The sequence below is a fragment of the Anopheles merus genome, chromosome 2L, assembly GCF_017562075.2.
Source record: "Anopheles merus strain MAF chromosome 2L, AmerM5.1, whole genome shotgun sequence".
Lineage (NCBI taxonomy): Eukaryota > Metazoa > Arthropoda > Insecta > Diptera > Culicidae > Anopheles > Anopheles merus.
In genome coordinates, this window is record NC_054083.1 from 23,476,464 (window position 1) to 23,502,162 (window position 25,699).

A 25,699-nucleotide genomic window follows, 5' to 3' on the forward strand; every position below is an offset into this window, starting at 1 on the left:
TTCCTCGTAGCCCGAGAGGAGCTTGATAGCGATGTGTGCGTGTGTATGCGCGCGTGTGTGTGTGAGAGCCCTTTGGCTGGGTTGGTGTCCACTCCGCTCCGCTATACCATGTCGTAGGAAGTGATAAAAAGCCACCAGCACCCGTCAGTACTACCGTGGCGGCGGTGCTAACGCGGCGAAACGCGAAACTCCGGTGCGTGTGGCTTGATCGTCGAGGCCAGCGGCTGGTTGACGAGGCTGGATTAGCGTGCCAGCGGTACTGTGTGTTTGTGAACAGCACACTGTTCTACTAGCACACTGGCGCAGTCGGTGCGCATTGACATTAACCTGATTCCAAGAGCCCCCCTCCCGTTATGAGCCCGTCCCTGGCAGCTTGGGCAATCGGATACGGAACTTGAACTTGAGCTCACTCCGAGGCCCTCGTGCCTCTACACATTCTGCTGCACATTCTGCTGTGCTGTGCATTGGGCTGGATTGACTGATCGTGTGATATTTTTGTGTTGCAGAATTTGGCTTGTAGTTGTGAGTGTGTGAGGGAGCATTTTCCTTTTTCCCTTACCGTTCTTTTTCGTGCGGGTTTTTGTTTGTGTTTTGTTTCCTTATTGCCCATTTCCGTGTCACCGAACACGTGGTGTTTAATTAATTGTTTATGTTTGCAAAAGTGTTGAGAGCCGCGTTGAAGAAGTTGAATACCAAGTAAAAAAAACCGAAGGAAAGGAACCGTGCCGCAGCAAACAAAACTTTACGGATCGCTGTTTATCAGTTTTGCTCGGGTCGGGCTTTGGCCATAACAACCGGGTCTGTGCGATGGCGGATAGCAAGAAAAGCTGTTGAAAAGTGAAATCAAACGACACAGAAATCAATCAAGCGTGAGCAATTGTTTTTATCTCCTTCATTTTTAGTGTGTTTTTGTCCATCTGTTCGAGTTTGCATCTAATTGGAGGCGGAAAAAAAACAAATACAAATCGGTAGTGAAGTGAGTGTACAAAATAAAAGAAAAGAAAATTAACAACCAAGCACGGTGAGTGGGGTGGAAAAGTGAGAAAAGTGTACTGTGTACTCAAGTGAGAAAAGTGTTATGAATTTGTATTGTCGGTGGAAAATTGTTCCCTTCTCCCGCCCGCAATCAACGAGTGTGATGAATTGTGATTGTGTGATTTGTTTGCGCATCGTTGTTCAACATTAATCAGCGCAAATCGCCGAACGCCAGCAGTTGGTCATGAGCCGGAATGAAACAGTTTGACCGCGAACCCTGCCCGATCCAGTGTGTGTACGATTTCAGCGAGAAAGCATAGCAGGTGCAGCAACAGCAGCAGCAGCACGTGTCACTGAAGAAGGTGTTAACGGATTGGCGCCACTTTTACCGTGCTACACATCCCTGCCCTGTTTGTGTGTCTTCTTCTTCTTCTTCTTTGGCTCAACAACCGATGCCGGTCAAGGCCTACCAACCCACTTGTGGGGTTGGCTTTCAGTGACTTATTGATTTCCCCCCATAGCAGGATAGTCAGTCCTACGTATGGCGGCACGGTCTATTTGGGGCTTGAACCCATGACGGGCATGTTATTAAGTCGTACGAGTTGACGACTGTACCATGAGACCGGCTTTTTGTGTGTATTTTCCGTAAAAAAAAGAAAAGGAGAACGGTATCATAAATTAAGAAGGTAAGAAAAAGTGTTCTTTTTTCCTTTTGAGTGAAAAAATGATTATTGATCAAATTATATTCGTTATGTTGTAATCCGTTATTACGTTGGAAAAAAATAAACAAAAAAAAAAAATTTCAAAACACACCGTCGCGTCAATCTCGCGTCAAATGTGGGGAAGCTGTTGTGATGCTTTGGGATAACATGGAGTGTTCTCCCTCAGGGTACGCGGCCGTGTGACGTGAGTTGCCGTAGTTACGCAATCGCAGCAAGCTAAGACAATTGATGATACAACGACCTGCATGAGGGGACTGGGGGGGGGGGGGGGGGTGTAAAGGGAGTTGAGAACGAGAGGTGAGTGTTTGTGTTGATGTGTGTGATGAGTGTTTAAAAAGCCCTAGAACGTCGGGATGATTTAATCGGCCCTGCTGTTCGTTCGGTAATTAATTCTGATTTCATGAATATTATCAAACAAGGTACAGGATAAGGGGTTATTTTTCCTCTCTCTCTTTCTCTCTCTCTCTCTCTCTCTCTCTCTCTCTCTCTCTCTCTCTCTCTCTGGTGCCTTCCGGATGTTTCCACATGCATATGCAAGTGGAGCATGGTGGCATGGGGGATGTGGGGAGAGGTAATTATTCATCGTTCATTCATTGATCGTTTTGCGCCCGATGAATTGACCACTTTGCCCGGGGTCTGTATGATTAGTCGCTCTCGAACGAGAGAAAAAAAATGCACCACTCTTGTTAGCGTGTAATTTGTGTTTCCCTGTGCACTCGCTTAAGCTATAAACGATTAGTGTTGATGCAGTATTAAAAATATCAAACTGTTTAATATGGTGGCATTTTTTTAAATCGTAAGAATATGGTATAAATTAAGCATACCCCATTAACGGTCTTGTTGAGTGATTTTTTATGTTTTTTTGCTAAATGTAGTATTTTTTCTATTCAAAAATATACCTATCATATTTTGAAAATAATAAATTTGTTATGATTACAAATTATGATGGAAATAATTAAAAAAAATTGAATAATTAAACATTTCTCGGTCGGATGGTTAACCAATGGATGGTTTAACGGATGGTTAAGAATTAAAATGATTTGCTTTTAGTATCTGGCCTAAGACCAGTCAAAATGTTAAAGTTATAAGTTAGCGCCTTAAAGCCTTAATGTAGTTTTTTACATGCAATTAATACAAAACATACAAAACTGCCACACAACTACTGTCATTACAAGAGAAACAAATATGAAGAAAAAGCAACCAACAACTGAATTGTGTAATAATAATTGTCAACCCTTGCTCTCGTTGAAGTCGAGTGAAATAATTTTATTCCCAAACAATTCCACCAACTTTGTTTTTAATATTAGTTGAGCATGTGGCACTGAAAATACAGGATGACAGGTTTTGCTGAGTCAGTTTTTAATGTGAAAAGCATTATTCACTGATTGCGAGATGTTTTTCAACATCTGTCATATTTTTCATTTGCATCGGATTAATATTTCATTAAAATATTGCTGAAATTGGTAGGAGAGTTACAAATCAATTTTCAAATCTCATTTTTGTTGACATTTGTGTTGACTTTCTTTATTTTTTATTATTTTGAAGTACAATTACGCTCCTGAATTGGACGATAAAATAGTGAATTAATTGATATTTAACATAGTGTAGAGTAAGTTAGAAACTAGTTTGTCGATAGAATGAAGGCTTGCATGATACCGAGCTCAAAAATCTTCTTCAACTGCTGATTTATGCTTTGACGAATCAAACAAACTGTTTAATAAAAAAATAAACGTGTTAGCAATTTTGCAAACTATGGAAATTCAACCTAGAGAGAACATTTTTGGAGCTTTATTCAAAAGTCCCAGCGGCAACAAAAAAAGACCCGCTTTGAAGCGTCCAGAAGCGAGGGAGACGCGTAAGCAACCAATCATTTGCCACGTTGATGCAATTCCGCGGCAATGGGCCTCTGACGTTCCCGCAAAACTGCAACTGCATCCACCAACACACAGTCCGCTCGCACAGACACACACGCGCACACACAAACACGTGTATTACACAATCGTGCGCAATCGAATCAAAGCAATTAGCCGTCTCCTATCGAGCTATAAAGCCAGGCCGATGTGTAGTGGCCGTAGTGGAAAAGACCGTCTTCCCACCCGAAACCCCTTCGACGTCCCGGGGTTCCGCCATCGCCCCGGGAAGGTAATATTCGCCGCGCAAAAAGATGCACGCGCGCGCGTGTAGCGTATTATCAGTAGTGGCCGCGGGAGGAGAGGGAGGGCGCAGGACAGTCGGAGCTTGTTGTTGGAAGCTTCCAGCGCCGACGTAGCTTTGCCTGCTGTTGTTATTCTAGGGTGCACTGGATGAACCGGAGCTGATGGTGATGGAGACGCCCGGTGGCGGCAGAGGGACCCGCAAAACGACGGGGCGCGTTAGGCGTTACACACGTTACACAAACACACACTGTGCGGAAGCTTTTCCACTTTTGCACTGTTTTGTTGCAACCGGAGTGCAGCGTAGTAATCTCCGGTAACCGGTTCAAACCACTTCCTACCGGTAAGGCTGGAAATAGAGGCACGCGAAGTGTGGACTGGCTTTTCTTTTTACCTGTGTTGGTTGGAAACCAGCAAAAAAAAAAAAAAAACAACACACATTGGAAGGGTTTGTATACAAACAGAAGCGTGTGTGACCCACGTCACGCTTAAAGGGAAGGGTGTAAGGGAGGGGGGGGGGTTTGTTTGTGTTGTTTTTAAATGCCGTTGTTATTGTTGTTGTCGTCGTCGTCGTTAGAGCCGTTCCAGGGGCAGTGGCGATGGAGATGCACACTCTACGGGTCGATCTATTACGTGATCGCGGTCTACTACGCGGTTCCACTGGGTGGCGGGTCGAACCGGACAAACGCACACACACACACACACGTAAACCGTACCGATGTTACCTATAAATCATGCTCGGCACGCTTTACTAATACGCGTGCAAATTGTGCTGCACTTGGTAGGGCTCGTGCTAAAGGAGGGTGGTTTTGTGTGCTTTTGGCTGGACCCGCTGGTGACCGTAACTTTGAACTTGTGGCAGCTTCAAGTCAAGGGTTTGAAGAGGGAGAGACGGAGATGGAGAGAGAGAGGAGCAGAGAAGCGTGTGTGTGCCGTTTTACACTGTTAAAGGCGCGCTTGCATTAGCCAAAGTGTCGTATTAACTAGTCGTCGTTTCGATATTTCTCGTCACTCCGCCACTTGAAAATTGTACAAGTATCTAGGCATTACTCATGGTACACACGCTGATAGTGGAACTGGATCTGGTATGCCTAGATCGGGTGATGATGATGATGCATCTTTGTTTTGTATTTTGCATTTTTGCCCCCTCCACAGTGCCAACTCATACCCCATACTGCGTTTCGTACGCGGATGTGCGGTCTGTGATTTGCTGTTTATTATGACATCAGGTGACATGGGTGAAAAGGCTTTATGCAAGGGTGTAGTTTGATGTAGTGATAGTAAAGTAACAGTAATAGTTTGCCTTATAGAGAATGTGTTGTTTTGTGCGCCTGAAGGTATGCAAAATTAAAAGATACATTGAAAATTACATCTCTGGATGGTAGCATTTTATTATTTGGAAATGCTCTAAATTGTCTGAATAAGATTTTCAGTTTGAATAAGAAAATAAGATCAACAGAAAGCCGTCTCTTTTCTGTACCTTATGTGACGGGATGTTGATTCGAAGAAATCTTAATTGGAACGTCTAATGTCTAATGATAATACGCCATAAGTATAAAAAGCTCTGAAACCTCCTCTATGAAACTAATCACACAGGTAGAGTTAATGAGTAACACAAAACTACTGCACTTGACTTTGGGCAATGTCATTTGGTAATTGTTGACGACGGAACTCGGGCCAGGCCACGCGAAGGAAAGTCCTTCAGTGTCCTAAGTTCCAACCGAAAACAAATTTATATAAAAGATGGGTTTCTGCCCGAAAGGAGTTACCAAAATAAATTGTACATTAAACTTTCGGCTAGTGTTCGCGGTTCGTGGGAACCTATGCTTCGAAAGTGGCACAATTCATTCAATAACTTTTCGGACGGGGGCAGAGGGACCCGGATGAGACCTAAAGAAAAACCTAGGAAAGGCCAAGACGTTCAAAGAAAATCGAGACGTTTTCCGTTCAGTTTCTAAATTAAATCTAACGTTTGTTTGACAAAATTCGTTCTTATATACTAACATTTTTGAAGGTGTTGAACGTGTCCGTACACGTTGTTTAATTGTATTGGTCCCAGTGTATGAAAGTACCGTGGCCCTTTTTGGCTGGTGCATACAACGGTTTGTTTATAATATTTATGTTTCCATATGCTGCTATGTCTACGCTTCAATTTCACGCATTCTAGATTAATCCTAGGAACACTTGAAATTTTATGACGCCCTTGAAATTTTATAACGTCTTCGTTTTGGGTCGATTGGTGAAAGAATTCGTTACATGCACATATGCATGTTTTCGTTCTTCATGCATTTTTGTCCTAGTTTCTTTGCACTCAACGGATGTGCTCGTTCCAAAATATTTATTACCCTACGTTCGAGTGGCTTATGCTTATCGATGAACTCAAGAAACGGGCCGTTCCCAAATTGTATGTTTATTTAGGCCAGCGATCTCGTTCTCATACGATAAGTTACAATAGTGTCAAATTCTACCCAAACTTAACCGTGGCAAATGAAACATTTCGTAGCAATTTAAAAATCCTCAACTCAGCCGTTGCAATTTAAAAAATCGCCTCAAACCTACCCGTTGCTACCGCAACAGTAATTCATGTCATTAGATCAAATTAGTACTGGCTAAAGTTGGCAACAATCCTGCGTCGACTACGATCCGACTAAGAATATTCCATAACCTACTTCGGAAGGTAGATCAGACCAGTATTATCCGGAGCTGAACAGAGTCTACCTGGGTCGGTCAGTGTCGAGGGCCGTTGATATTGGCTGACTCTGGGAATCTCCGACTTCGGGCGACTCCGATACTGGTCGACTCCGGTCGACTCCAAGCCAACTCCGGCTGACGGCAATTTTGATTCCGATTCCGGACGACTCCGACTCCAGGTTGATTGTGATTCCAACCAATTGAAATTGCACATTTCGTTTGTACTATCGACGAGGTGAATGGTTGTAAATACAGACAAAATAATAAAAAAATGAACCGGGGAGTTTTATACGCTATATACGATCGGCACACAGAGGACGATGATGTTCCGACAAAGAAAAGGAAAAGATAATTTAATCTATTCAATGTATTTCTGAGTTGCGGGTCAGTCATATGTTGTTTACACAAGCCTTAGTAATAATAACAAGCACCAACTAGATGCTATACAATTCTTAGTCGTTCTCTAAATCGTCGAGTCGTTTCATTAAAATCAAAATGACCTATTTCAAAAGGTATGATGAACCTAATATGATGCACTTTTATGTTTAAAAATTGACTGCACAAAGTTGGTTCAATTCAAGAAAATTGTTTCATTGAACCGCTTAAAAAGCCCTTAAAAACATTCTAAAAAATCAATTAAAAATTGTTTTTAAGCCTGCGCTTCTCATGGACCAAAAATTTAATTGTTGGAATTTTAATGTTTAAATCAAAAAGAAGAAGAGGAAACTCGGTTGTGTAATATATATTAGGAATGATGATAATTTTTCAGATTTTTTTAGAGTTTTGCGAGCATTGCTGTTATCATAGGAGAGGAAAGATGACGAGCAGAGTGTGGATCCTTTCTCTCACTCCTTCCGCCACCTTTCAGCGATGCTGCTCGCTCTCACTACTGTGAGAAGATTTATAGCTTCTCTCTCCTATTGGGCGCTTATCACATGCTCTTATCATACGAGAGGAAAGATGACGAGCGGAGAGTGCATGCTTTCTCTCACTCCTTCCGCCACCTTTGAAGGATGCTGCGACCAATCAAAACGCTACTAGCGCGGACTAAAATTCAATGTATCGTACCCGGAGATCATCCAAATCAGGAGGAAGCTCTATCGATCCTTCTAATCGATCCCGTTTATCCATTTGTCTCGCTCTCACTAGTGTGAGAAGATTTATAGCTCCTCTCTCCTATTAAGCGCTTATCACATGCGCTTATCATACGAGAGGAAAGATGACGAGCGGAGAGTGTATCCTTTCTCTCACTCCTTCCGCCACCTTTGAAGGATGCTGCGACCAATCAAAACGCTACTAGCGCGGACTAAAATTCAATGTATCGTACCCGGAGATCATCCAAATCAGGAGGATGCTCTATCGATCCTTCGGATTGATCCCGTATATTCATTTGTCTCGCTCTCACTACTGTGAGAAGATCGAAAGCCCCTCTCTCTCATTAGGCGCTTATCACATGCGCTTATCATACGAGAGGAAAGATGACGAGCGGAGAGTGTATCCTTTCTCTCACTCCTTCCGCCACCTTTGAAGGATGCTGCGACCAATCAAAACGCTACTAGCGCGGACTAAAATTCAATGTATCGTACCCGGAGATCATCCAAATCAGGAGGAAGCTCTATCGATCCTTCTAATCGATCCCGTTTATCCATTTGTCTCGCTCTCACTACTGTGAGAAGATTTATAGCTCCTCTCTCCTATTAAGCGCTTATCACATGCGCTTATCATACGAGAGGAAAGATGACGAGCGGAGAGTGTATCCTTTCTCTCACTCCTTCCGCCACCTTTGAAGGATGCTGCGACCAATCAAAACGCTACTAGCGCGGACTAAAATTCAATGTATCGTACCCGGAGATCATCCAAATCAGGAGGATGCTCTATCGATCCTTCTAATCGATCCCGTTTATCCATTTGTCTCGCTCTCACTACTGTGAGAAGATTTATAGCTCCTCTCTCCTATTAAGCGCTTATCACATGCGCTTATCATACGAGAGGAAAGATGACGAGCGGAGAGTGTATCCTTTCTCTCACTCCTTCCGCCACCTTTGAAGGATGCTGCGACCAATCAAAACGCTACTAGCGCGGACTAAAATTCAATGTATCGTACCCGGAGATCATCCAAATCAGGAGGATGCTCTATCGATCCTTCGGATTGATCCCGTATATTCATTTGTCTCGCTCTCACTACTGTGAGAAGATCGAAAGCCCCTCTCTCTCATTAGGCGCTTATCACATGCGCTTATCATACGAGAGGAAAGATGACGAGCGGAGAGTGTATCCTTTCTCTCACTCCTTCCGCCACCTTTGAAGGATGCTGCGACCAATCAAAACGCTACTAGCGCGGACTAAAATTCAATGTATCGTACCCGGAGATCATCCAAATCAGGAGGAAGCTCTATCGATCCTTCTAATCGATCCCGTTTATCCATTTGTCTCGCTCTCACTACTGTGAGAAGATTTATAGCTCCTCTCTCCTATTAAGCGCTTATCACATGCGCTTATCATACGAGAGGAAAGATGACGAGCGGAGAGTGTATCCTTTCTCTCACTCCTTCCGCCACCTTTGAAGGATGCTGCGACCAATCAAAACGCTACTAGCGCGGACTAAAATTCAATGTATCGTACCCGGAGATCATCCAAATCAGGAGGAAGCTCTATCGATCCTTCTAATCGATCCCGTTTATCCATTTGTCTCGCTCTCACTACTGTGAGAAGATTTATAGCTCCTCTCTCCTATTAAGCGCTTATCACATGCGCTTATCATACGAGAGGAAAGATGACGAGCGGAGAGTGTATCCTTTCTCTCACTCCTTCCGCCACCTTTGAAGGATGCTGCGACCAATCAAAACGCTACTAGCGCGGACTAAAATTCAATGTATCGTACCCGGAGATCATCCAAATCAGGAGGATGCTCTATCGATCCTTCGGATTGATCCCGTATATTCATTTGTCTCGCTCTCACTACTGTGAGAAGATCGAAAGCCCCTCTCTCTCATTAGGCGCTTATCACATGCGCTTATCATACGAGAGGAAAGATGACGAGCGGAGAGTGCATGCTTTCTCTCACTCCTTCCGCCACGTTTGAGGGATGCTGCGACCAATCAAAACGCTACTAGCGCGGACCAAAATTCAAAGTATTGTACCAGGAGATCATCCAAATCAGGAGGATGCTCTATCGATCCTTCTAATCGATCCCGTTTATCCATTTGTCTCGCTCTCACTACTGTGAGAAGATTTATAGCTTCTCTCTCCTATTGGGCGCTTATCACATGCGCTTATCATACGAGAGGAAAGATGACGAGCGGAGAGTGTATCCTTTCTCTCACTCCTTTCGACACCTTTGAAGGATGCTGCTCGCTCTCACTAGTGTGAGAAGATTTATAGCCCCTCTCTCTCATTAGGCGCTTATCACATGCGCTTATCATACGAGAGGAAAGATGACGAGCGGAGAGTGTATCCTTTCTCTCACTCCTTCCGCCACCTTTGAAGGATGCTGCGACCAATCAAAACGCTACTAGCGCGGACTAAAATTCAATGTATCGTACCCGGAGATCATCCAAATCAGGAGGATGCTCTATCGATCCTTCGGATTGATCCCGTATATTCATTTGTCTCGCTCTCACTACTGTGAGAAGATCGAAAGCCCCTCTCTCTCATTAGGCGCTTATCACATGCGCTTATCATACGAGAGGAAAGATGACGAGCGGAGAGTGTATCCTTTCTCTCACTCCTTCCGCCACCTTTGAAGGATGCTGCGACCAATCAAAACGCTACTAGCGCGGACTAAAATTCAATGTATCGTACCCGGAGATCATCCAAATCAGGAGGATGCTCTATCGATCCTTCTAATCGATCCCGTTTATCCATTTGTCTCGCTCTCACTACTGTGAGAAGATTTATAGCTTCTCTCTCCTATTGGGCGCTTATCACATGCGCTTATCATACGAGAGGAAAGATGACGAGCGGAGAGTGTATCCTTTCTCTCACTCCTTTCGACACCTTTGAAGGATGCTGCTCGCTCTCACTAGTGTGAGAAGATTTATAGCCCCTCTCTCTCATTACGCGCTTATCACATGCGCTTATCATACGAGAGGAAAGATGACGAGCGGAGAGTGTATCCTTTCTCTCACTCCTTCCGCCACCTTTGAAGGATGCTGCGACCAATCAAAACGCTACTAGCGCGGACTAAAATTCAATGTATCGTACCCGGAGATCATCCAAATCAGGAGGAAGCTCTATCGATCCTTCGGATTGATCCCGTATATCCATTTGTCTCGCTCTCACTACTGTGAGAAGATTTATAGCTCCTCTCTCCTATTAAGCGCTTATCACATGCGCTTATCATACGAGAGGAAAGATGACGAGCGGAGAGTGTATCCTTTCTCTCACTCCTTCCGCCACCTTTGAAGGATGCTGCGACCAATCAAAACGCTACTAGCGCGGACTAAAATTCAATGTATCGTACCCGGAGATCATCCAAATCAGGAGGATGCTCTATCGATCCTTCGGATTGATCCCGTATATTCATTTGTCTCGCTCTCACTACTGTGAGAAGATCGAAAGCCCCTCTCTCTCATTAGGCGCTTATCACATGCGCTTATCATACGAGAGGAAAGATGACGAGCGGAGAGTGTATCCTTTCTCTCACTCCTTCCGCCACCTTTGAAGGATGCTGCGACCAATCAAAACGCTACTAGCGCGGACTAAAATTCAATGTATTGTACCCGGAGATCATCCAAATTAGCAGGAGGCTCTATCGATCCTTCGGATTGATCCCGTATATTCATTTGTCACGCTTTCACTACTGTGAGAAGATTTATGAATTACTCTATCTCTCATTAGGTGCTTATCATGCAGCGGAGTATGTCGTATTATAAACATCAGCGTATGCAGTAAAGTCAGTAAAAGACAAACAAAAAATCTATTTCTAGGAAAAGTGTTTATAGCTCATTCATAGAACATATCTTTGCTTACAAGGTTTGACAGTTCAATCAACAATTGTACACATGCTTAAGACAAACCTTGCTACTTATAATGTAAGCTCAATCGAAGTTAACAACTATTTTAATCATGTGGACAGTGCACAAGTTATAGAAATTTATGTTTTTCAAAACAGGTAATGTTTTAAGCATGTGGATAATTGTTTATTGGACTGTGAAACTTTGTATGTCATCGGAATGTTTGACTCAATGAAGTCATCGGAGTCAGAATGGATTCCGGATTTAGGAGTGAGACATCAGCTGACATGTGATGAAATTTTTTATCATAAATAAAAAAAAAGAAAAACGAGAAACTACACAGCACAAAAGTAATAAATGCAAGTAGATTTCAACCCAGATTGTATCACAATGCTCTTATAATGGAAGGAACTATTCCATTTTGCTCCGATAAAATCCACCAGCATTGCGATAGAATTTACAAAGAAAGCAACAGCAACGTACCCAACCGGAACAATGTACACCGGAAGGACGAAAATATAATGATGTAAATGCAACGCGGTGTATCAAAAGGTGCAAAATACTGCAATGAAAGCACTTGCAGTTATGCCACCTGATCCACATCCACAGCACAGGAGCGTCACCTTCGACAGCGAGACATCAAACAAGCGCAGCTAATAATTCGATCCCTTTATCCTCCGAGCCAATTATTTGTGTAGGGAAAGGAAGGAAAATCTGAAAAATGGCGCCACCCACACGGTGTATTCATCGTTAAAAATCGATCTGGATTTAACGGGAAGGGGCTGCTAACTTGACTCGAATAAAAGGCTCGTCCTAGTTAGTATTGTTTTTGAGAGGAAAAGTAAATCAGTCCATCTGCCGAAGGAACTAATAAAAAAAGAAAGAAAGACGACCTGAATGTCTCAACCTCACGCCCCCTCGCTAGGGCGTCATTATGTAATGTTTGTCTTTTTTGTTTGATTTTGTCTTTCCATTTGCCCGCTCTGCTTCTGAAAGGTCCAGCAATCGAATCCTCTTGTAGCAGCTACCTGTTGGTGTAGCTATCGTTTTGCTTTCGGTTCGCCGATTGGCATGAATCGGCGGTCCTCCAGCTTTTCTTCACCATCACAAAAGACTGTTGCTGCTGCTGGTGCGTTTAAAGCCATTTTTGCCGAGGGGAAATCGTTGGGTAATCGTTGTAGCATGGATGGAATATGGCAAGAAACAGCTGCTTGGAAGAGGCACTCCGCGGTGCTGGATTTGGCAGATATTTGACGAGTCTTTTGACGATGATGAGTGCACGTGAAGCGCAATAAAAAAGGGGTTTTTTGAACGCCAGTGTGGGATGATTTGCCATCCCGGGGATGACAGAAAAGGGGAACATTATTTGATTTGCTTGAAGATGTTTCTCTGCATATTTCAATATTAAACAAAACATTTTATTCGTAAATGGACGCTAGAAAAATAAAAGACCGATATACATTATAGTTAAAATTGATGTTTTCACTTAATAGAATTAAACCAACCATTTGCACCTTTATTGGTTTTATCCACTGAATCATCTAAAGATGCAATAGATTTACCAGGAATTGGCATTCATTTATAAGAAAACACTGGATTAAAGAGCAAAGTTGATTTCCTTTCCGTTCGAAGAGATATACTCATTCTTAGGGCGAGATAATTGAAATGAAAATCGATCCCTGCCAGGATTCCGCACCTAATTAACACCTTGCCACTTGGGAGACACCACAGGCCTACCGACCACGAGAAAGTGGGCCCACCATTCAAGCGGACAGCAGCGACAATAGCAGAGCGCCGTGTAAATGCGTAACACTCTGGAAGGGAGCCGTGCGTAACCTGAAACCAAACGATCGCTATCGGATGTGCGCGCTTGTTGGCGGTCGAGAGCGGGGCCTTCGTACACCTTTGTACGCCACCGGAAGGAGGGCGTCCATTGCTCAATCCGATTGTGCCAGAGCTCTACCGAGTTCGTATGCTGGACAGCAAGCTTCTCCGTAGCAGATTATACAGTCCAAGGGATGTTTGTTTGACGCGACTGCGAGAACATTTACATGTTCAAGATGGGGCCCAGAATACACCCAGACAAGCATTAATCGAAAACCACAGTCAAAACGTTCGGCCCCGCAGCCAACAGTTGCGTTACAAAGAGCCTGTTTGCGGCGTAAAAAAGGGAACAAAGTGAACGACCGGACAGCGCGCGGACGATTTACATCGGACGCGGGGATTAGCATGTGCTGCTGTTGTCGCCAGTTCCACCCATTCATCCATTAAACATTGGCCGGAGACGGGAAATGATGGCATCGGGAAGCGATGGGCTTGTCTAGGGGCGCGATTCGCGGTTCTTGTGGAATCGGACAGTCGCAATCGAACCCCCCGTGGTCGGCTGGAGGATGGTTGATTTTAATTCCAAAATAATAATGCGCCCTTTGGACGGACGCGCTGTTGACGAGTCGGTGTCGGGGCGGTCGTAATCGCATCAGCACAACAACCGGCCAATCGGCTACGGATGATCAAACAACAGATTAAACGGAGCGTTTGTGTGTATGTTTGGTTTCGGCAAGGAGCAAACGTTGCAGTTTTGTGATTATTTTTAAAGATTACATCATCGTTCAGAAGAAATTCCAGTATTGTCACTTTAATTTACGCCTAAAGCTAGGCAACGTTCAACTCAAATTCGATTTAACAGCAGCGGAACTGTATGCGGATTGCATACACTACCTACGACCTGTTGTACCAGAATACAATTCCATCAATTAATGCTCCCATTCAGTTCAGTGGGTACCGGCGGTCACCCTTAGCGGGTGGTGGGTGAACGATTTTCCGATAACGATTAAAAATAAAAGCCTTTCGAACGAGAGCTCCAACAGATCTCATGCAGCGGACATGCGACTGTCATGTGCAGTGGTACCAAGCTTCATGCAAAATCTCTTTTTTGTCTCTTTCTCTCCCTTTTCGGAGAACGGAAGAAGACACAGAAATTATTACATCATTGCCCTGGGTAGCGGAATGACAGTGGAGTAATGCGGTGGTAAGACGAACCCGAGTATTGCGTAAACGAGCGCTGGTGTTGCCTTTGTTCGGGCACAACCGTTGAAACTGTTTGGATTATTTTTCAAACCTTTTTTCGTTCTCGCTCTGCGACTACTAACACTACAGTGAGTAGGATCGGAATTTTGCCAGACACCTGTTGATCTGCCGCACACGACTAGACGTACCGGAAAACGGTGCTACAGAAGAGAGGGCAAAAACCAAGCAAGGGAAATGCCCGTTCAATGATTATTTAGGAGCCGTTTCTGTTCGCTTTGACCATGCGCGCCCCATGAAACGGACCCGAAGCTGGCGTTCGTTTCAACGAAGCGTTTAATGTGGGATTTTACGAGTAGGTGGCATTGTTTTGTGGGTTTTATTAGGTACATTATTATGGCTTAAGGGAATACGTTTGAAAACTTTAAAAAAAGTTTAAAAAAGTGAAAATCAAACTAGAATGCTATCCAAAAAGGTCTCTAACTTTCTATCAACCGAATGTTTTCAAAAGACCTCTTCTTGTGTAACTTCCCGAACATCTCACTCGAAGCGATGGACCATTTCTATATCCACGACATCTACATACGCTTAGTATACCGAATCGAAGATGAGTCGCCCCTCTGACCCAGTCACATTCCAAAGGAAACGAACGGAAGGATACCACTTTCCGGAATAAGCGAGACAGCATCCAGACACACCCGAACCGAACGCAAACGTACACATTCTCTCTCTCGCTCTGTCTCTATCTCTCTCTCTCTCTCTCTTGTCCCGATTCCCGAGCGCTCGAGCGAGCTTATAAATGGCGCCCTGTCAGCTACGGTCCGCCCCAAACCGTTCGCAGACAGTGGCCGTGCTGCAAGGAGTGCTGCTGTTTTGCTGCCACAGTAGTGACACAGTTGAAGCAAGCCAACGGTGCGGGTTCGTTGCCGGCGCACAGTTGAAGTCACCGAAGTTGCAGCGCGTTCACTAAGGGTACGACAAACCGCACTGTCTGTCGCCTTTCAGGATTGCTGTCGTGGATTAAAAAGTGGGAGTGAGTTTTGGTAATTTAGTGTGTGCTTGCTTGGATGGTGTTGGATTGAAGCCAGCAGATCTTGCCTCTTCTCACTGTGACTGTGTGTGTGTGTGTGTTTGAAAGAAGCAAAGTTGGAAAGAAAGCTCCCACACTCACTCTCCCGATGGCCGCGTGTCATCCGCGTTGCATAATCTAATTAGAACCCGACGGCCTCCGACGGCTTCACAGGGCAGATCATTCCCGGAATAATACTATTAGAGTGTGCCGTGCTGTGCCGTGTCGGTGGCCATATACGGGTTTTAGCCGAGCGGTGACCGCTGGGTGATTACGACATGGCGGCGCCCTCCTAAGGACGAACGAGAGAGAGAGAGGGGGGGGGAGAGAGATAGAGAGATAAAGAGAAAATAAAGCTAGAGAAGGAACAACGGAAGACACAAATGGTTCCAAATGGCTCACTCTGTGTTCCTTATCGGTCGTTATGCAATTGTGTTGTTTGTTTGATTGATTCATTCTACGCCGTTGCTCGTTGAAAATAGTGCAAATGTACACAAATATGTTCTAAAAATAAAAACGGATGTGTCATTTGCACTGACCTACTAAGAGCTAATCATCATCATCATCATCATCACGAGATGGTGTTGGGTGTGGGTATCACGCAATATCATTGATGCGTGAGAGATAGCGCAACCAATTGCTGAATGCGTCGGCATATATCGCATTACGGAACCGTTAAGCAGCTTACATGGATACCTTTAATCAGCTTCTAAGCGACGATTGTTCGTGCAATTGTGAGAGGATTATGTGACGTGAATGTGATGATTAATAATGTTTCTTTTGATGTTTGTGTGTTTGGTAGTTCCTTTGAGTCCTTTTTTATAGTGCTGGCTCTATCGTTAAGTGTGTGCAGTGATCCACTAGTGAAGTAATATGAGCATCCGACGGCACTGTCCAATGTGAAACGGTGTCTTGGTGTCCGTATGTGTGTGTCCGTGTGTGCCACGCCAAACAGCGATCATGGTGGCGCGCAACTTCTCCCTGCAGGATCTACCGTACAACCGTGTGCTGCAGGTGCCGGACGAGGAGCGCGAGTTTCTGGCACTGGATGAACTGAAACCGCACCAGCTGACCGAGCTCGGTGTGGCGGTTACCTGTGCATCTTCCGGCGGTGGCCAACAGCAACAGCAGCAGCTGCATCAATCGGCGCCATCCCATCGGACATTGGCGGCTGGTGGGGGCGACGGCGAGGTGCCCAATCCGGTCATCACGACCGGCGGCCTGTTGCAGAACTATCACCATCATAACGTTTTCTATGAGCTTGGAGCAGCGACCAACTCACCGTCCAAGTAAATATAAGCTTGCATGACCGTTCGTTGTGGCGTATCAGTTGGTGTAAAGCAGTCTTTGCGCTAGAAGCTTCCCATTTGTTGTTGTTGTTGTTGTTCTGTGGCATGCATTGAAGGCGTGTGATTGTTGTTGCTAGAGCTAACGGCACGCAAAAGGGATAGAAAGTTGCATTTTATAAAATGGTTTAAGTAAAAGATAGCCAGGGAAGATGTTTCAAGGAAGTACGCATCGGTGCTAATGTGGATAACTTCATTCGATTCCCTTTGGTAATAGAAGAAATAGTCTAATAATGAGCAACGTTACAGTTTTTTTTGTTACATTTTGTTCAGTGCTTCTAGGGCTTGTAGAAAAGTATGAAAAAGTTAGCAAAAGTTTTTTTTTTAATTTAAAATGGTTAAAATTGATGTAACTGAATTAAAGCAATTGCTAATAACAACCGAAGGCACATAGAGTCAGTTTCCGAGCTACGCGGTTCTTGACTTATAAGGACTCAAAGATACGCGGTTTCTGAAGCAAATTGTACCGACTTGACTAGAGAGAAGAATAATCTTTTTTTCTGTGGTTTAAATTAGTGCAGAAGAGTGGTTATAGTAATTCGAATCTTTAACATTCCTTTACATACATTCACTTGCAATTATATTTGCTATTATCTGTTGTCTTTGGCGATTTTTTCATTTACAAACAAAAAAATTGTCTATATTTCATACAACACAATTCATATGGATAGTGTTTTATGGAAAACAATGACCTACAAGAGATGATGAAGAAGAATTAGCTGAAGAAACTGAAGGCCATCTCTTCAAATGTCTACAATTTTATTTTCGATGACTGGGGAAAACAGTTTATTGGGCAAACCAATTACTAGTACTTTTGCGATGGAATGTATGCTATTGCAGATACAAATTGTATTTAGTGCTTGTATTTAGTGCCACTGTATTTCATCAACATAGCTACTTTTTTTAAATGTATTTTTGACTTAAAACGCATTATTCAACTAACGCTGATATTCGACTAACGATATTCGAGTTATATTTATGTCATCGGAATACATTAACCGCATTAGCTCGGGATCGGACTGTATATCTTCGCAATGTTACTTTTTGCATAAAATGTCTTTAATGTTCTTCATTTTTATTTTGAAAAAGAAAATAATAATCTATATTGAAAGCCTTCGTTTAATTTTTAATTTTTAATAATTATCTAATATTCATGAACGGTAAATGGATGGTTAAATTAGTAAAATAATGTGTAGGTTTAATTTTTATTATCTTTTATGATGATATTAATTAGATAGAGACGTATAGTATATCTTCACATATTTCGAAACAAAATGCTTCATTCGAATTAAAAGAACCATTTTTTTACATTAATTATTAAAATGAAAGCGTGTTATTTGCATAACCGGGGATTCTTATGGCGTTTGTCTCTCGTCTAGTATTATCATTATTATTTGAATAGAAAGCCATGATTGTATTGATTATATAGCCAGTTTATTACACTCCTTTTAACAACGCCTAAACACACATGAAACTAGGCAAACGTTTCAATATACTGATTGTTATTAGATGAGAATAAAATTTAATCTTCTAATAAATGGTTACTTTTTGAAAACATTTTCGTTTATTGCCTATTTTGAATGTATTTTCCCCCCTTTGTGCTATCATTTGATAATTTTTTTTTATTGACTGTTAATATCACTGTTAATTGACTTAATAATATCACTGTCAATTGTGTTGATCATTCTAATACTTGAGAAATTGTTACATATCTTTAACATTATTTTGCCATTTTCCTCATACCTTACCTTCTTCTTCTCCTCCACCGTAGTGCCAGTGCGGTGCCAACCGAGCACATGACCGGTGGCCCGGATGCGTCCCTCCTGGTGGATCCGTCACTGGCCGGCACAATGTCTGCGGTGAGCAATCTCAGCACCCTCTCGGCCGCCGGTAGCGGCAACCATCTGCTGCACCTAGCCGACCACGGACACTCCCACCATGACCACCAGCACTCGTCCGGCGGAGCGCGGAAGCGAAAGTTTTCCTTCAAGTAAGTTACCTCTCCGTAGTGTTGTGTAAGAATGCATTCACGGTAACCTTTTGCCAAAACCCAAAAGACCTTGTGCGCGTCAGCCGAGCCTCTTGCTAAAGCCTGTACACCGTACCGACACCCTCCGAGAGATCGAGCCCTGCTCGAGAACACTTCCGGCGCAAAGATGGGAAGTCGTACGAATGTGCATCATCAAACTTAGGTCCCCTTGTTGGGAGGGGGAAAGAAAATGCAACAGAAAAGTTCTGGGCGTAAAGTTTTCCATAAGAAAGCGAGTTCTCCCTTGCGTTTCTAAAGGTTTTGTGAATTCAAGCGACCGTTTGATGTTAATTTAACCCGACCAAGAAAGGTGCCAAATGTAAAGGATTCCCTCTGACCGCACCGCAGGCTACGTCTGCCACTAAAGAGCGATATTGTCCGCACGGTAAGATCTTTGTACTGCTATGGAAACCTAGAAGTCTTCCGAGCAGCAGCAGCAGCAGCAGTCATTACACAATCTCCCTTTCCTGCTTGGTTGGTTTTCTTACCCCGTTTATGATGCCATCGATATGGAGCGATATGGATGGTGGGTTAATTTAATGATTATGTAAACCGTGCTTATCACGCCCGGCCAACAGCAAACGAGGGGGACGAAAGGGCACGGGGGCCAGGCGAAACTTTTTTCGGACCGGTAAGGGTGTTAATTTTTCACGGAAACCTCTCGCGCGCAGGAGTTCAAGAAACGCGCAACGAAAGCCGGCAGACTCAGGCAAGGTTGATGAAGGAAGCCACGGAAGTAGTAAAACATCACTGGGAGTGTTTTTTTGCCTTCAGCTAGTCTTGCTGGAAAGGTGCTTGTGTGTATGTGTGTGAGTGGCCTTTTTCCTGCTTTTGTCTTTGCTGTGCCTGCTGACGTAATGTAATTTACGCTGTCGCACGGTACCAAACAGGGCCCCGAACACTCGTAAGGATTCGCGCGGTCGTGCGATACGTTTTTGTGGTGTAGCGTCTTGTAGGTGAGTGAGTTTTTCGCACTCCCGTGCTACTTCCCATTGCGCGGGGTGGAGGGAGAATGGAAAAATCAAACCGAACAAATCATCTGACGTGTCGTCCTGATCGATTCCGCCCTTGGAATGGGGGAATTTCCATCGTACGCCGACAGGTGTTTGTAAATTAGAGCAACGATTTGAATTGTCTTTATTTAATTTTAACACAAACGCACATTAAATATTAAAGGTTTGCATTTATTTTCGTACCATACACATCACGTGATTGAGATCCATTTGTTGTGTGTGTGTGTGTGTATGTGTTGTGCTGGGCTGCTCCGTAGTTCGGAGGAAATGAGTCACATGGCATAAGGAATATGTTGCTGTTCCAACAAGCAGGTTAATTTTAAACACTGCGAACTCAAACATCAGTGTGTACTTTCAACATAAGTATTGTGTTAGGGTAATGTTAGCTATATTTGGCTCTCGGGGAAATTATTTATCGCTATACCACGCAAAACGATCCACGTTTCTTCCAAAATTGATGCATAACAATGCTTAAAAGTAAACGACACACGGTTCGGGAACTGTTTGTGGGTCTGATTTGCCGTCTGATTAACTACGGAACCTTTGAAGTCGTCTTATTCCAGCGTGTTAGCGTAGTGTTTTTCTTCTTTGGCGTAATAACAGTTATTTCGGTGTACTTAGGCACACAGGCGCATGAAGGATTCCTCAAGAACAGAGTTGACTGTTTATATTCCAACATTTACTGTCTACCTTTTTTTTCAAGACAAACAAAAAAAAAACAGTCAAGAGCAGCTTAAGTAGTTTTTTTTATAAAACATATATATATATTTGCGAGTAAAGTCTAATGCTTATGAACTACTTTATATACAAAAACAGAATGACGCAGGGAAAAAAAACATAACATATTTTATATCGTTAGACAACAATTGAGTACGCCTAGATCAATCATAACATCGTTGTTACCAACGATGTGGATGATATAGTTTGCAAACAAACGCAAAACACCTATTCTCTGTTCAGTACTAACTCCGGCTAGTACTGGGAATTGCAAACAGTTAAAAGAACCGGCACAACCTGGAGCTAACGCAGTAATTTTCTGTTGCAATAGCTCCCAAGCCGCAGAAACTCTTCTGCAACATGAAAATTTATGCTCCAGGGTTTCCACGAACGGACAAAACAAACACGAGTTGGTAACAATTCGCCCCATTCGGAAAAGGAGATCGCATGTTGGAATTTTTCCATTGACCAACAGGAAAAGTGTGCAACGTTGAAGGGATGATAAGACTGGACAATTGACGTTTCTCCAGATCCTTTTCCAGCTGTGTTGTCGTGTCTCACGCACTATCTTAGCGTCTGGTAATCTGGTCGTAAGCATACGCCGCAACAGCCGAGACGATGGCCTTTGACCGTATTCTGGTGGAACGTACACAAGTTACTTTATCACATTTCTCAGGCAGGGATATGTAGTCGGAATGGTTGAGAGATCCGGTGGATTACCGACCCTGATGATGTGTGGCTCACCGATTGCTAGGCACTCTCGTTCTGCAACATACCTGTTCGTCAAGAGAACATTAAAAGTAGTTAGTGCCATAGAACCAAACTTTGATACCAGTGAAACTGGCCATATGAATTTCGCAGTTGTATCCAGATAGGTGGTGAGGCAGGTCCATTAGTTGGATCTATGATCTAGGATACGTAAAGGATGCTTCTTTCTTCGTTGGCACAACACGCGTTGTTGGTCAAGGCCTGCCTGAGTGGACTTGGCGTTTTCAGTGTCTTACTACCGTGACAGTGTCTTGATTACCCATAGCAGGATACTCAATCCTACGTATGGAGGACATGGTCCATTGGTGGGTTGAACCCATGACGGGCTTGTTGTTAAGTAGTATGTGTTTATAATCGTCTTCGTTTTGATTATGGTTCAGGGGGTCCTTCTGAGCCGGATCGGATGATACTACCACAATTTGCTTGTTCATTTATTTTATTATTTTTTTCTTATAACCTACCATAAGAGTAATGAAGGTAAAATTACGTTCTTCCAGGCCTATGCTATGGGGTAAGAAGTGGGGCTTATCATTATAATCGATACTATTGATTCAAACTTATTTGGAAAACAGTAAAAAAGCAAAGTCGACGAGATGGGAATAGATCCATGTCTGGCTTTTGCAGGTGTCACGGTGCAAAGGTTATCAGATATTGTACAGCATGGTAATGCATATTCTGCTTAAAAATCTCCAAACGTACTATTCAGACAAACTCAGAATTTCCGTTAGTCTAAGTATAATTCAGGTCTGTTATATCAACTCAAAACATCTGGATGTGTTGCGTCAAAAGAGTTAATCAAAAGATGTCGTTTAAAATATTGAGTTTAAAGAGCGTATGACTTTAGATAATCTGAGGCTTCAAGAGACAAGAGATAGTAAGCCTCTGAATATGAAGACTTAAACCTTAATTCCATTAGATTGAGAGGATAAACCCTTTCTCGCAAATCAAAAGAAGAAGAAGAGTTTAAAGAGCTCCATAATATCTGTTGGAAAGAACCGTAGAAGAAACTCAGAAATCAATATTTCCTGTATAATATTTTCAATATCCCTTAGACAGCGATATCACATGAGGTTAGAATTGATTTTGAGCAACTTCAAACCCTGTTGTCAAAGTTCACCGGGGTCTGAAGATAGTATAGAATCTTAATGCTCACTTCCCCGATAATAATTTGTTTCTCTTCCCTTCTATTTTCTCTCTCCATCTTCTCCCTATTGCAGTGACACGAGCGACATTGAAGATGACACCTGTGATGATTCAAAATCCGTCAGAACGGCCGACGAAAGCAAAAAGTGAGACCAGTGATCTTTTACCCCATTTTGGGCATTCTTCTAAACTCTACCCTATGCTTTCTATGCTTTCAAACTCCAAACATTTCCAGGCAAAACCACAGCGAGATCGAGAAACGGCGGCGGGACAAAATGAACACCTACATCACGGAGCTGTCCGCGATGATACCGATGTGCCATGCGATGTCCCGCAAGCTGGACAAGCTCACCGTGCTGCGGATGGCGGTGCAGCATCTGAAAACGATCCGGGGAGCGGTGCACTCCTACACCGAGGGCCACTACAAGCCGGCCTTTCTGTCCGATCAGGAGCTGAAGATGCTGATACTGCAAGCGGCCGAAGGTTTCCTGTTTGTGGTCGGGTGCGATCGGGGCCGAATACTGTACGTGTCGGAGTCCGTATCGCACATACTGAACTACTCGCAGGTGGGAATATTGCTTGAAGATCGTACTGGCAGGAGATATACTAATCGTTTTCGATGTTACATTCCCAGGGTGATCTTCTTGGGCAGAGTTGGTTCGACATTCTGCACCCGAAAGACGTCGCGAAAGTGAAGGAGCAACTGTCATCGTCCGATTTAAGCCCGCGGGAACGTCTGATCGATGCCAAAAGTAAGTCACCGAGTCGAGACTGTGGAGCAGGTCCAGGCTCATTCTCTTCTCACCCTTCCAACAGCAATGCTGCCGGTAAAGACGGATGTCCCTCAGGGTGTAACGCGGCTCTGTCCCGGCGCTCGCCGTTCCTTCTTCTGCCGGATGAAGTGCAAAGCGAACGTGCAGGTGAAGGAGGAAGCCGACCAACCGAACAGTGTGTCCAGCGTGAACAACGTGTGCCATCGGCGCAAAAAGCAGGTCAATTCTGGTGAGCGTCTTCCCAACAACTGCAACATCTCCTCGCGAAAGAGTCGCTCACGTTTTTCCACTCTCCGTTCGTAGACAAGAAGTATTCCGTGATACAGTGCACCGGGTACCTGAAATCGTGGGCCCCGGCCAAGATCGGGCTGGAGGAGAACGAAACCGACGGCGAGGGCGATTCGTGCAATCTGTCCTGCCTGGTGGCGGTGGGCCGCGTACAACCCAACCTTAGCCAAAGCTGCAGTCTATCGTCGAACGGACTGCACACACCCAGCGGCGCAAATGGTGGAAGGTTGCGGAATGGAAGTAACGCCGCCACGGGCCCTGGGTCGGGTGCGGGCGGTGGTGCAACAGGGTCCTCCAGCAACGGTAATCCTTCGGCAACACCGAGCAATGGGAGCAACGGGAAGCAGCTGAATCGCAACACCATCCCAAACCTGCGCAACGTTCAGTTCATCTCGCGCCACGCGATGGATGGGAAGTTTCTGTTTGTGGATCAGCGGGCCACGCTGGTGCTGGGTTTTCTGCCCCAGGAGCTGCTCGGCACGAGTATGTACGAGTACTACCACCACGAGGACATACCGGCACTGGCCGAATCACACAAGGCCGCCCTGCAGGGGACGCAGTGCGTCACCACCTCCGTCTATCGGTTGCGCACGAAGGAGACGGGCTTTGTGCGGCTGCAGAGCGAGTGGAAATCGTTCCGCAATCCGTGGACGAAGGAGATCGAGTATCTGATCGCGAAGAATAATGTGATCTTGGCGGAGCTGGGCGATGGCGGGACGGCACGGGCCGGCGGTTACGGGATGGGTGAGCTCGGCGATGGTACGGGTGAGCCGGGTTCGGGTGCACCCGGCCAGCCGGGCGTTGGGTATGAGTTCTTCAATCACAGTAAGTGTGCGTTGGGCGTCGTTGAAGAATCGGATTTTGATGGCACATTTATCTTTTTTTCCTACACTTTATTTAGCGAATGGACGTGAAATACAGCGCATGATCAATTCGCACGTGGAGGCGAGCAAAATTGGCCGCCAGATCGCGGAACAGGTGCTGGACCATCAGCGACGAGTGGGAGACTCTTCGTCAGGTAAGGACAATGAAGTATGTTCGTAATATTAGTAAGCGTATGAATGTCCTAAAACTCCATTCACTCGTGTTATTCCTCTTGTTATTAATGTTGTACGACTTGCAGCGATGTCAACTTGGGCAATACCGTTTGAAACTTGGTTAAAATTTTCTGTTTTTGTTTCTAATCCCTTCCAGAGAGTAGTCCCAATCCGAACGAACCAACCCTACAACCCACCTTTAGCTCCGCACTGTCCGAGGCGAACCATTCGAACGATGCAATCACTTCCGGCGAACACAGCATGGTCACCTCGACCGGCGTGTCGCCTTCCTCGATGGCCGTCGTGCCGCCGACAGTGACGACGCGCATCAACGGAACCCTGCCCGGCTACAGCCACGTGCAGACGAACGCCATCATCAGCCCGGAACATGGTGAGTTTAGTGAAAAAGAAAAGGAAGAGGGGGTGGGGGGTGTTCGGACGCATCGTACTCAACGCCTTTCCAAACCGCCAAACTACTTCCAGATGTATCGCAAACACAGGCCAGCAGCACGGACGGAAACGATGAGGCGGCGATGGCCGTCATCATGAGCCTGCTGGAAGCGGATGCCGGTCTCGGTGGTCCGGTCGATTTTTCCGGCCTTCCCTGGCCATTGCCGTAGGGCGGCTTCACGAACGTGATCGTATGACGCTTGTGCATGTGAGAAAGTTACCAAATCAACGTTGAGTAGGAAAACGGAAATGCTTCTGCCCTGGGCGGAGGCGTCCAATGTACAAACTGCTTGCAGCTGCATTTACATGCGTTAGAGCTAGAGAGCGAGCCAAGGAGGGAGAGGGAGGTGGAGTAAAAGGACGAGAGATGCTGCCCTATAAGGGCAGAATTAGTACGGCAGGCTGGAGGAAGCTGAGTAAATATAGCGGTAAACTAGCGTTAATAACGGATACTGATTCCTACGGTGCACTGTGATGGGTGTTTAAATGAGGTTATGAACGTAAACATAGTGGAAAGCAAACAAAAAAAAACAATGTACAAAATAA

The 25,699-nt window shown here is 44.5% G+C and overlaps 1 protein-coding gene across 6 annotated transcripts; it reads left to right on the forward strand.

The window, feature by feature from the left end:
• The first annotated feature begins 1,563 nt into the window (after positions 1 to 1,563).
• On the forward strand, positions 1,564 to 25,699 carry LOC121593242 (protein cycle). 6 transcript variants are annotated; one of them, XM_041915447.1, is made up of 11 exons: positions 1,564 to 1,661; positions 16,392 to 16,878; positions 18,707 to 18,925; positions 22,680 to 22,751; positions 22,841 to 23,171; positions 23,240 to 23,357; positions 23,422 to 23,607; positions 23,682 to 24,491; positions 24,568 to 24,684; positions 24,861 to 25,094; positions 25,187 to 25,699. In XM_041915447.1, exons 2-11 carry the CDS (start codon positions 16,550 to 16,552, stop codon positions 25,321 to 25,323), a joined length of 2,553 nt encoding a protein of 850 aa, XP_041771381.1. In that variant the 5' UTR covers positions 1,564 to 1,661; positions 16,392 to 16,549; the 3' UTR covers positions 25,324 to 25,699. The 6 variants fall into 6 exon arrangements, with proteins under 6 accessions (XP_041771381.1, XP_041771382.1, XP_041771380.1 ...); XM_041915446.1 differs by lacking the exon at positions 1,564 to 1,661 and adding an exon at positions 15,352 to 15,563; XM_041915444.1 differs by lacking the exon at positions 1,564 to 1,661 and adding an exon at positions 15,352 to 15,553.

Coding starts and splice junctions, on each gene's coding strand:
- LOC121593242 (XM_041915447.1), top strand. CDS start 16,550: ATGGTGGCGCGCAACTTCTCCCTGCAGGATCTACCGTACAACCGTGTG. Junction 23,608..23,681: donor CAAAAAGCAGGTCAATTCTG/GTGAGCGTCTTC, acceptor CTCCGTTCGTAG/ACAAGAAGTATTCCGTGATA. Junction 24,685..24,860: donor AGTGGGAGACTCTTCGTCAG/GTAAGGACAATG, acceptor AATCCCTTCCAG/AGAGTAGTCCCAATCCGAAC.